The 12,724-nt window shown below is 36.9% G+C and overlaps 1 protein-coding gene across 1 annotated transcript; it reads right to left on the bottom strand.

The window, feature by feature from the left end:
- Nucleotides 1–8,807: 8,807 nt before the first annotated feature.
- Nucleotides 8,808–10,001, bottom strand: LOC149199070 (uncharacterized). Its single transcript, XM_089400454.1, has one exon. It carries the CDS (start codon nucleotides 9,999–10,001, stop codon nucleotides 8,808–8,810), a length of 1,194 nt encoding a protein of 397 aa, XP_089256580.1.
- Between the last annotated feature and the right edge of the window lie 2,723 nt (nucleotides 10,002–12,724).

The following is a 12,724-nucleotide window of genomic DNA, read 5'->3' on the forward strand; positions in this document are numbered from 1 at the left end:
AATGCCATCTATGTGGATTATAGGAAGAAACGATGGAGCATTTACTAAACCACTGCCCCTTTACCTCTACCTTGTGGGATTGGGCGGCTTCAGTCTTCAGGCAAACTGACAGAGACAGACTCAACATCACCAACACATTGAAGAATTGGAGGAAAGACTTCTCAGGTAATGAAATCATTAACAAGGCTTGGACTCTAGTTCTAGGCTTTATTATCTGGGATGTCTAGAAAGAACGCAATGGCAGGATTTTCAAGAACAAAACTGGCTCAACCCAGAATATCATTGGCCAAATTCTACGACAAATCAAAGATACAGTTGGAGCCCTTATGTGGAAAATTCCTGAGGACCCCACTTCGGCCCAGGAGGCTTATATTCTGAGGCATTTGTGTCTAAATTCTCTGGTTCTCCTTGGCGCAGTTAAGGGTGTGAGCAAAACAACTGCTAGTAAAGATATTTGGCAGCCTCCTCCTCATGGTTTTTTGAAAATAAATATAGACGGGGCCTCTAAGGGCAACCCAAGGATGGCTAGATTTGGAGGTGTCATAAGAGATGAGGAGGGGAGCATAAAGGATATCTTCCACAGTCATTTGGGGACTGCTACTAATAATATGGCGGAGCTCATGGCCTTAGAAAAGAGCTTGAAAATATTGATTGAGTTAAATTTACACAACACCAACATAGAAGCTGACTCAGAATTGGTCATTAATGCGGCTAAGAAAATGTGCAATGGAATGACACCTGGAAAAGTGTCAAAACATTGGAGGCTCTCGTAGGTATTTCAGTGCATTCACTCCCACTTGCGAACCCTGAGAACAGTCAATTTTGTTCATGTGCGCAGAAAAGCCAATATGTTAGCTGATTGTCTGGCGAATGAAGGCGTGATATGCAAGGAGAGTTATATCTGGTATGACTGGGAGTCTATACCCTCTGGTAAACTGCGGGAATATTGTCATAGATAGGTGGCCAAAGATATAGAGTGCTTCCAGATCATGAATAATGAGCAAGAGGAAGACCAGCGGGAGTGGGAAAGAGCAGAAGTCCTGAGCCTGATTGAAGTGCCGGAGCGAATCCTAACTGTAGATCCCATAGTAAATGCTTATGCCATAGCATAAACAACATGTTTGGTGGGATTGGAGGATGGGATAAATAGTGTGCTTTTTGATGGGCCACAGACCATAGACTCTGTTGGCCTTTGATATCGAATGGATATCGGGCTTCAATTTGATCAGAAGTTAAGGGGTGGAGCAGACCCGATATCTTTTTAGACCAAGGTTTTAATCTATATCGGGTCTGTCAAAGCGGGTAAATACCTTGTAAGTTTCTGTTGCGATGACTTGTGGACCGTCTGATCAAATGGGTTTTGATCAACGGTGTAGAATCACCGTGCACCTTGGTTGATCGGAGTGATTATCTACCGTCTGATGGAAGGAAAGATAGACGGTGGATCTCGGTAGATTGGAGAAATTTTCAACCGTCCGATCCCATAGTCATTGCTTACGCCATAGCATAAACATCGTGCTCGGTGGGAGTGGAGGTTGGGTTAAAAAGTGTGCCTAGACCATTGACTTTATTGGCCTTCGATATTGAATGGATATCAGGCTTCAATCTGTTCGGTAGTTAAGGGGTTGAGTAGACCTGATAACTTTTTAGACCATGGTTTTATTCTATATCGGGTTCGAAAAAGCGGGTATTTTCTGAGTAAGTTTCTGCAGCGATGACTTGTGGACCGTCTGATCAAATGGGTTTTGATCAACGGTGCAAAATCACCGTGCAACTCAGGTGATTGGAGTGATTATCTACCATCCGATGGAAGGAATATAGATGGTGGATCTTGACAGATTGGAGATTTGTCAACCGTCCGATGGAAAGTTTGATCGACAGTGGGGTTTGAGGGTTAAGTTTTGGGGAGTTTGAGCAATAAGATTTGAAGGAGAAGAATTGCGGAGAGTTCGGCAATTTTTTCTTTTAGGTTTTGCCCAGGGGGCTTTGGTGGGTATGATTGTAAGGTTATGGGGTCGGTTGTCCCGATTGTATGTTTATTCTTACACCGGTTTGTATTTTGTTGGTCTTTATACTTGTAAAGACATGTACCATATGTAATATTTTGTTATGAAACCAGTTCACAAAAAGATAGAAAAGATAGATCAACGCCTTAGAATTTAGCCTCTTCGAAGGGGCAACCTCCTTTACATTACACAAATGAATGATTCTTTGATGATACAAATGAAAAGACCTTCTTTCTATATATAGGAGTTTAAGGGGTCATAATATAATCAGATCCGACATAACAATAAGAATGTAAGGGCACAATAATAACAATAGTTGGCTTCTATGCGGCACAATAGTAACAATATGGGCACTACATGCGTACATCAATATAATAAGGGGGTTGTACTAATAACAATAAGGGGTTACACTAGTAGTATAGGGGCCTAACATATTTGTTCGGTTAATTGAAGGATGCACTCTTACTTGACCAAAAACCATATTAATTATTAATAATATTAATATTAATATTAATCCAAATTTTATAATTTTGATTTTAATTATTTTTTAATTAAAATTAATTTTATTAATTTTAATTTAGAATTCTATTAAGACTATTGACAATTATTAATAATGTTAATATTAATATTAATCCCATTTTTTTAATCTTATTAATATTAATCCAGAAAATTTAAATATTTCAATTTTTTAATTAAGATTAAAGTAAAAATATTTATTTCAATTAATCATTATTAATTTATGATTAATTTTAATTCAGAATTAATTTTACTTTAGACTAATGATTTGAATTAATTTTAACTCTAACTAGAATAAATGATTAAGAATCAATAGCAATGTTAATATTAATTATTAATATTAATATTAGGAGATCATAGACTTCCTAAGCTAGCTTTAAATTCCAGCCAAAACCACCTAAGGCTCAAATGGGGGTGGTATAAAGACACGAGGGCCTCGTTAAACTATTGGGAGATCAATGAGAATGATGCATTGCAAAACATTAATAACATTAAAGATATTGTTACTTCTAAGTTCAAAGAAAAAATGTGGTGTGAGAAAGATTTAGCGGCTAAAAGAAAATTAAGTTATTATAAGAAGGTCATCAACCCCACCCTAGAAGATCAAAAGTATCTCTCTATTTTAACTAGCTCAAAGAAGAAAATTAATATAGCAAAGATTAGAACGAATTCTCATGAGCTCCATAGTGAAACAGGTCATTGGGCAGTTCCTAAAACGCCATGGATGGAAAGGATCTGCCATCTATGTGAGAATAGGAACATCGAGGATGAAAACCACTTCCTCTTAGAGTGCCCCGCGTACAATCACATTAGATTTCAGTTTCATAATCTTTGTCACAATACTGACCTTCCTAGCCTTTTACAATGTCAAAGTTATAGTGAGGTTGGGGGGCTTCTCTCCAATCTTTTTGAACATAGGAATAAAATCTTAAATCAAAATAAATAATATGTTTCTTTAGGTCCGATAGACCAAAATTTGGTCTCAGCAGACGTTAACCATCATCATCATCATCATTAATCCAAATTTTAAAGATTTTGATTAAAAATAGTTTTGTTAAATTTAATAAATCTAAAATATATCAAAGTCTTTCATTTTTAGTTAAAATCTAACTTTTAAAATATATTTTCTTGTTAATTCTCCTAGTTGGCTTTCTCAAGAGAAGGGTATTAATTGAATACTATTTTTTTAAAGTCTCCTACATTGATTTTCTCAAAGGTATTAATTGAATATTAATTTTTGGTTAATGTCTCCTACATTTACTCTCTCAAGGGTATTAATTGAATATTAATTTTTGGTTAAGCACTCTTACTTTGGCTCTTTCAAGTGTATTATATAAATGTTAATTTTTGGTTAAGATCTCCCAAATTGGCTCTGTGAAGGGTATTAATTGAAAATTTTTGTTTGTTTGTTAAACTCTCCTACATTGACTCTCTTAATGGTAAACCCTTTTGACTTGGTCACTTAACCTTTTGATTTTGTTCCTTAACCTTTTACCTTTAACACTTACCTTTTTAATTTATATTATTTCTTAATGGGTACTTTGATTTCTTTAATTTATTAATATTCATTAAAGGCTACTTCTTCTTGCTCTCAGCACTCTTTGATATTAATGAATAAGCTTTTTGGTCCATGATGATTGGTGGAATGTCCACCTAAAATGTCTTTTTTTTTTCAATTATGGTTTATCATCACTGAATGACTGCTCTTTAACCTTTTACCTTTAACAACTACTTTTTAATTTATATTATTTCTTAATGGGTACTTTGATTCCTTTAATTTATTAATAGTCACTAAAGGCTACTTCTTCTTGCTCTCAACACTCCTTGATATTAATGAATAAGCTTTTTGGGCTATGATGATTGGTGGAATGTAAACCTAAAATGTTTTATTTTTTTTCAATTGTGGTTTACGATTACTGAATGACGGCTACATCCATGACCAATAATCCGGGAAGATCCACCCGAAGGGATCTACCCACTGGCTTAATATGTCAGCGAAACCCCAAGGGTGTCGAGGGGATTTGACCTTGTGACTTCCCAATTGGCTAACCCCAAGTGTGTTGAGGAGATTTGACCCTGTAACCTCACAATTGGCAAGGTACTTAGCAATAGGAACTCGACCAACAAAGCTATCCTTAAAGTTAGAAATGAAATGTCCACCTAAAATATAAAACAAATTAAAAATCTAAATTATTACTAAAATTCTGCTCTATTATTGTAGTAACCAAAACCACACACTTACTCTCAACTCTGAATTACACTTTAAAGATTGTGAATTAAAATAAATACTTTTCATCAAAATAATGAAAATTACTTACTCCAAAAATATTTACTACTTTTAACATAAAAAAATTACTTAGTCCAATTTATGAGACTGCGCTAATATGCCGAACATCGTTACATCTTACTACAATTAAATTGATTGTTTGGATTCGTGGAATTTTTTTAAAGTTAAACCCAAACTGTCGAAACTCTGCTGGCTCAATGGAGAGAGCTAAGTTTTTTTAGTTCCTAATTAATAAACAACTGAGCAGTGGGTTGAGTTAGTGGCCAGACGCTTTAAAATGATATAGCTCGGGGGTTCATGAATCTCTACTCTCAGTAAGTGCTAACAGCGAAAGGGTGAACTTCGGCATCGAGCAGGAGGCGGCGTGCTTCTAAACTCTACCATGGAGGGACCAAGTATTACCAGAACAAGGCTCGCACAGTTGATCTCAAAATTGTCAGGACAATGGGATGATGGAGCGCAAGCCAAAGAGAACATAGCAACAGATTGTACTCAGGTATGGGAAACTTGCAAATGAGCCAAAATTTTGTATGAACATAATACACAATGAGGCGATCATAATTGTTTATGGAAATATCACCAGCTATATTAGTACTAGCAACTATATTCATTGGGAAAAATAAATAAAATCATCCATCCAAATCACATAGCAACTTCATGGTAGCATTCAATCAAATGCTATTTTATTCTTCTATGGCATGACAACATTGAATTAACAACATTAAATTGGATTGTTTTTCATGCAACTCATGGGGTGGACTCGGCTTGTAGAAATGCGGCGTGGAAGTAGCTGCAAGGATTGTTGGAAAGCTTGAATTCTACCCACTTTCTTTTTCCTTTTTTCAGAGCAAAAAAAGCTTGATAGTATTATATAAGATATATAAAGGACAAAATATATTACATCATGTATAGCTTGTAATATAGATCAGATCAAAATCTGAACAATATCAATTCCAGAAAAGTCGGTTGGCCAAAATATATCCCCATAGTAGACGAATAGACAGTAGGATGCTTGTGAGGGAGACAAAACAACCTAGATAGACAGATCCAGCATTATCCAGTGGAGCAAAAAGGATCATTTCAACCACCAAGGAGGATAACAGTGGCCTATGCAAAAAACCAAAATACAGTAAGCAGGAAAGACATACCTGGGAATCTGCAAAGAAAATTTGAGGTTATGTACCAGGGAGAGAGAATTCTTGAATGGAGAAAGTTTCTGCTCCAAAAATTACATCCATATTCCAGAAACCCTTTTGTGAGAGTAGACCTTTCTTGGATAATATATCAGCTTGGGAATTTTGAGCTCTGTAGATATGCTGAATTGAGTAGCCCTCCATCCACCCCCATAGAGACATGATTCTATTCATCCAACCAACAAGATGTTGTTTTTTGATATGATTCTTCCCTGAGACATGATCAATAATAATTTTGGAGTCTCCGCAAATCAAAAGGGACTGAATGTTTAGAAAATGGCTGATAGTAAGAAGTCCTGCCAGTGCCATAGCCTCTGCTTTATTATTGGTACCCTTTCCCCCATTCCAGAAAATTTGATATTGCAGGTCATTCTCCATAATAATATGGACCCCACATCCGCATATGTCATTTTGAGCTGCCCCGTCAAAATATGCTCTTGGGAAAACCATAAGTTCTGGAGATCGTTCTGATTGATTTGACTTAATACGCTGAGAAGCTTTTGCTAGGATAGTGTTGAAGAGGGAAATAATGTTATCAAATACAACCATGAAATTTTCCTTTCTGTCCTGAAATATAATATTATTCCTCCATTTCCATATAAACCAGAGAACTAGCAAAATGATTGGCCTCCATGATTCTTTCTGACAGCTCCACCAAACAAAAGCTTCTTTTATAGAGGAATGAGATACATATGAGAAACCAAAATATGCAGCAAGTTCACGCCAGAGTTTCTGGGTTATAGGACATTGAAAAAACATGTGATAATTGTTTTCTTCAGCCGATTTGCATGCATAACAATACCCAGGCCCAGACCAATTCCTCTTTTGTAAATTATCCCATGACAGATTTTTATTATGGAATACCAACCATGAGAAAATGATGATTTTATAAGGACATCCAGATTTCCATAGAATTACTGGAAAGATGGGAAATGATTGAGCACTTTTTATACTTATAAGGTTTGAATAGATATCCTTTACTCTGACAGGCTCCATTGCACTTGTGCCCTTCCAAATAAGTACATCATCTTCCTTTGTACGACAAAAACCACTGTTTCTCAAACAGCATTTGATCTGCTCCCACTGCAGTGCCAAATCACCTGTCATCCCCATAGATGAGGCATCTTTCCAAGATGGGATGGGGCCCTGCCATGCCGCAATAACCTTATTCCATGTAAAGTACCCTTTCCTATAAAAGAAGTTCAAAAGCATCTGTGATATATTGATATCATCTCCCCCGCCCATGATCAGATCAAGCCCAATGAGGATCTTATTTCCTGTTTGAAAGCTCCAGACCAAGTTTTTTAGGAAGTAAGATTCGACCTTGCGGAAACTCATCCAGATAGCAGATCCATAAGCGGTTCCAATCTTCCCCATCCTGAACCAATAAGATAAATCTTTGTTTGCCATATATTTTTTCTTTATAGTTTTTCTCCATGGTCCATCCCCGAAAATACCCCTCCAAAGAGACTTGCATAATAATGCCTTCCCAAATGTCCTCAGATCCAGAATGCCCCAACCTCCTAGCTTCTTTGGTAAGGAAATATCAGATAATTTTGATAAATGATATTTTCTTTTCTCCGAATTACCTCCCCATATAAAATTTGCAGTCATTTTGTTCATTTGATGAATAATGCTCGCAGGTATAAAGTATAGATGAGCCCAGTACACAGCTAATTGAACCAGGACCGATTGAGATAGAACAACTCTACCTGCCATAGAGAGACATTTATATTCCCACCCAGAAATCCTTTTATAATATCTGTCCAGAATCCATTGCCAATCTGATTTAGAATATCCTTTTGCTTTTAATTGAAAACCTAAGTATTTCATACCTTCCTTTATGGGCCTCGCCTCAATCCCAAACAGAAAATATAGATATTCTATAAGTTCCATATTAACATCACTATGATAAAAGGATGATTTTGATTCATTTATATGCAAACCTGTAGCTTTTTGAAACCGATCCAATATATCATGAAAACATTCCCAGGTAAGTTTGCATAGCATACCAAAAATCAGGATGTCATCCACAAATAAATTGTGGGAAATAAAAATATTCCTGCAGATCTTCAAAGGTCGACACCTATATTCCGAGACTGCCTTGTTAATGTGAAGGCTTAAAGAGTCCATAGCCAAAATAAATAATAAAGGGGATAAAGAGCAGCCCTGGCGCAGTCCTCTAGCAGCCAAGAAATAGGTGGAAGGCAAACCATTTATAATGATTGCATAATTTACATTCTCCACGCAGGCCATGATCCAATTTATCAATTGAGAATTTAAACCAATTTTTGCAAGAAGACATCTAATGAAACCCCAGTCAAGGCAGTCATATGCCTTTCTAAGATCAATCTTCAGAATGACTGCTTCACTTTTTTTAGTGTGCATAGTGAACAGACTTTCCTGTGTGTTCGCAACAGCATCCAGAATATTCCTTCCTTTAAGAAAACCATGCTGGTCCTTAGTCAAAAATCTGGATAAAGTGTCTTTAATTCTTCCAGCAATGATTTTTGAAATAATTTTAAAGGAAATATTGCAGAGTGAAATAGGCCTGAAATCCTGGAAGGAGGATACTTCCAATTTTTTCGGAATGAGAGCTATAAGAGTAGAAGATATAAGCTGATGAATATTACCTGATATTCGAGATTCCTCGACCATCCTCAGCAAGTCATTTTTAATAAGGTCAAAGAAATGAATAAAAAATTCAATCGTCCACCCATCTGGGCCCGGACTCTTGTCTTTTTTGAAGGATTTCATGACCCCCAAGAGTTCCTCCTCTGATACTTGTTTGAGAAGGCATCCATTTTAAACTTCATCAAACATTTGAGGGTAAAGGTCAATACCCCAGAAAATGTCCTCAATCCTAATATCCCTAGATCTTTTATATTGATTTTCAAAATATTTCACAGCCTCATTTGAGATGTCTTCCTGTGAATGAAGATAGTTCCCCTCCCCATCATTTATCCCCCATATAGTATTTTTTTCACGTCTGGAATTTGCATACCTGTGAAAAAATTTAGTGTTTCTATCGCCTTCTTTTAGCCAAATAGCCCGACTTTTCAGTCTCCATGAAGCTTCTTCCATATCCAAAATCTTCTGTTTTTTCATTTCTAGTTCTTTTATAATGCATCGCAAATGAACTGGAAAAGTATGTGCAAACAAGACACCAGAGATCCTGTCCAGTTCCATTTGGATGTCCCGAAGGGCCTTCCTGTTGAGCTGCCTTTTCCTGTATTGCCACTCCTTAACAATCTTCCTGATGGATGAAAGTTTATCTATAAAAGACATAGTGGGAGAAATATGGTCTAGAGGTGGGAAATCATTCCAAGATTTTTTTATGAGATCATTAAATTCAGGATCCTCCAACCAGGTCCTGTTAAACTTGAAAGGATAACCTTTCCTGGATCCCTGCTCCTTCCATCTAAGAGATATCGGCCTATGATCCGATATAAAACAATTTTCAATGATTGACATCGGCATACCTAGACGGTCAATTATGCTAACATGGATTAAAAATCGATCTAATCTTTTTGCAATATATGCAGTTTCAATTCTGCCATTGTCCCAAGTAGGTTGTATCCGGGGAGGGCAAATATCAACAAAATTTCGGTGCAGCATCGCATTTTTTATAAGATCAGCAAGTGGGTCCTTTTTCCTACTATTGCCCCATACTTCACCAGAATTTAAGGTAACATTCAGGTCCCCCGCAATCATCAAAGAATCAATGTCTAATAATTTTGATGTCAGTAATTTGTCCCAGAAAGGGAACCTATCCTTGTATGGGGCATAAATATTCAAAATATTAAAAGTGCCATCATAACCATGGAAACTTGCAGATATGAGGATGCTAGCAAAACATTTAAAAGCCCTGGCCTTAATCCAGTCAGGGTCCCAAAGTACCGCCAGCCCCCCCGATTGACCATTTGCCTCTGAAGCAACAATATGCCATAAAGGAAACATCCTTCTAAAATAGGAAATTGAATCAGGAGCACTATGCATAGTCTCCTGAATAAGGATAATTTTGGGATGGACCGAGTGAAACAGATTCTTTAGGGCCAAGAATTTTTGGTCTGCCCCAAGACCCCTAATATTCATTGAAAGAATGTAAGTCATGATGGTCCATGCTCGGGCATACTTGCTCTAAGAGGCCCATTTTCAGACAGGTCGATGATGGGAACATCAATAAGAGAGAGGTCACGGATCCCAATGCCAGATGTGTCCTTCCTGCCCCGGAAATGTCTGCTACCCCTGTTATTCTTTCTCCTTACAGTAATGTTCTTTGCGGAATTTGGACTAATAAGGGGAGAAGATGGCTTCCCAGGTTTGTGAATTGTAAGAGGACGGAGTTCAAGAGACTTTTTACTCAGAAGATAATCGAGGTCACTGCCCACAAAATTTATAGGAGATGAGACAGGTGAGTTTTGGGGAGTGACGGATATGCATGGTTCCTTCCCTTTTTCAGAGGGAAGGAATTTTTTTTTTGGGGATGGGGAAGATGATGGGATATATGTAATATGGGAAGCAAAGGGGAAATCATGAAAGGGAGGGGGAATGGGATTAGGGGGAGGAATTTCAATGTCAGCCGGAGGCTCCGGGGGATGTTTGCACATAAGATTAATGTCCATCTGACCAAGAGGGGAGACCGACCTTCTAGAATTTTCGGGTAAAATACTATGGATCAGAGGATTTGATTTAGGGGAAGAATGGTCCCTTACATTATCCTTATATGGAGGGGTTGGATTTCGAGTAATATTATCAAAAGAAGCAGACTTTTTAGGAGGACTTCCAGATACGATGGGAGATAAACAATTAGGAGAGGATAAAATGGACATACCTGAGAAAGTGGATCCCATCTTTCGCCCATAAAATTTTGATTGAGTTTTCTCCTGATGCTTCCTTCCATGCGATTTATGACCAGGGCGACGTGGAAAATTTTTGATTAAGTGTCATGTTCTATGGCAGGCTGAACATCTGAAAGGGACTCCCCAGAAATCAAGTCTCTAATTTATATTTAAATCTTCCCAAAATAATTCTATATGGTCAGGAAACCCACCCAACCTTATTGCTTTGTTAAAGATCGAATGGCCCTCTGGTATCATCTCTTCCTTCAACCAACATCACTAGACATGAAGACTCCGAGTAGATTCTATGCTCTTGAATTTCTGAGTCCTGATACGTTATCAATAGATAACTTATGAGTATATAAGTTATAGTATGATAAGTTTTTAGTGGATAAGTTATCACTAAATAACTTATCTATTGATAAGTTATATATTATAACTTATTATAAAATAAGTTATCTACTAAGAACTTATCTACTGATAAGTTATAACGGATAACTTATTTTACAATAACTTATCTTTTCTACTAATAATTTATCATACGATAACTTATCTATTAATAAGTTATATTGGATAACTTATTATACAATAACTTATCAAATAATAATGTATTTTAAAGAACTTATTAGTAATAACTTATCTATCTACTAAAAACTTATCATACGATAACTTATCTATTGATAAGTTATAACGCATAACTTATAATAACTTATCAAATGATAATGTATTTTACAATAACTTATTAGTAGCAGTTTCGAAGGAAACAATACAGTAGCAACAATAAAATCGATTCAGAGTGAGAGTTGCAGGTGGAGGAGAGATAGAGAGAGTTCAGCATCAGTCAGGGAGACAGGGACGAAGACACAAAGTAGCATAAGGAATAGCATTGGGAAGGTTTACATTGGGAGAGGCCGTGTTGGCATGAGTGATGCAGGCATTGCGCAGGCCAGTCCAGAGGCCAAAGAAATTGAGACTGAGCAAGCCAGGGAGACACAGAGGCTCAAGAAACCTCTCTCTTAGGTCGGACACTTGCCCAGGAATGTCTGTATATATTTCTCAGTTCTATACTGCTGGGTGAAATTCTGTACATGTTGAGTTTTGCTGAAGAATAATAAAACCCTCATCTGTTGCACGGTTTTCCCGCATTGGGTTTTTCCGGGGACAATTGTCCAAAAATAACTATGTTATAGTATTTGTATATGTGTCGGCATTTTGCTTACATTTTATTTTTGCAATGTTTTAATTGTCAAGGCTGCGGTAGAATGTGTTTCAATATTTTCCATAAGAATATAGTAGATATATTATCTCTTAAGTATTAAGTAGAAGAAGTCATATTAATTATTGCAGTAGGATTTCCATTTTTGAAATTTTCACGTACAACTCTAGCTTTAGTGGGATGCCACTTACCATAAATGGTAAGGATCGTGCCTAACTCAAGTAGCCAACACCCATTGGCTAGATGGGTGGGAAAGACGGATGCCAATTGGGGTATACTTTATCAAATTCATAGGTCCCTCAACCCGAAGAGCTCTAAGGCTCAATTCCTCACCCTAGGAGCTCAAACAGGGGGGGAGAGCATACCTCAGTGTCCTTGGTTAGCCTATACCCTTACCCAGTATGGTCACATCCATCAATCCATGCTTCTCTATGTTTGCAATCTGCTCATCAATCGAATTATGACAAAGTGTCACAGTTCCTCTTTATACCATATCACAAATGTAATGATATATGATCTCAATGCGCTTGGAATTTTCATAAAACATGAGATTCTCTGCTAATCGGATCCCACTCTCATTTTTTCAATATAAGCATATCTAGGACCTACTCAAACAACTCTTCCAAGCTAACAGACCTTTTTTTCCTGCTTATCCATGATATCAT

The sequence above is a fragment of the Pinus tabuliformis genome, chromosome 2_1 (genome assembly GCF_031772625.1).
Source record: "Pinus tabuliformis cultivar Carrire ecotype Pingquan chromosome 2_1, CPIR1, whole genome shotgun sequence".
NCBI lineage: Eukaryota > Viridiplantae > Streptophyta > Pinopsida > Pinales > Pinaceae > Pinus > Pinus tabuliformis.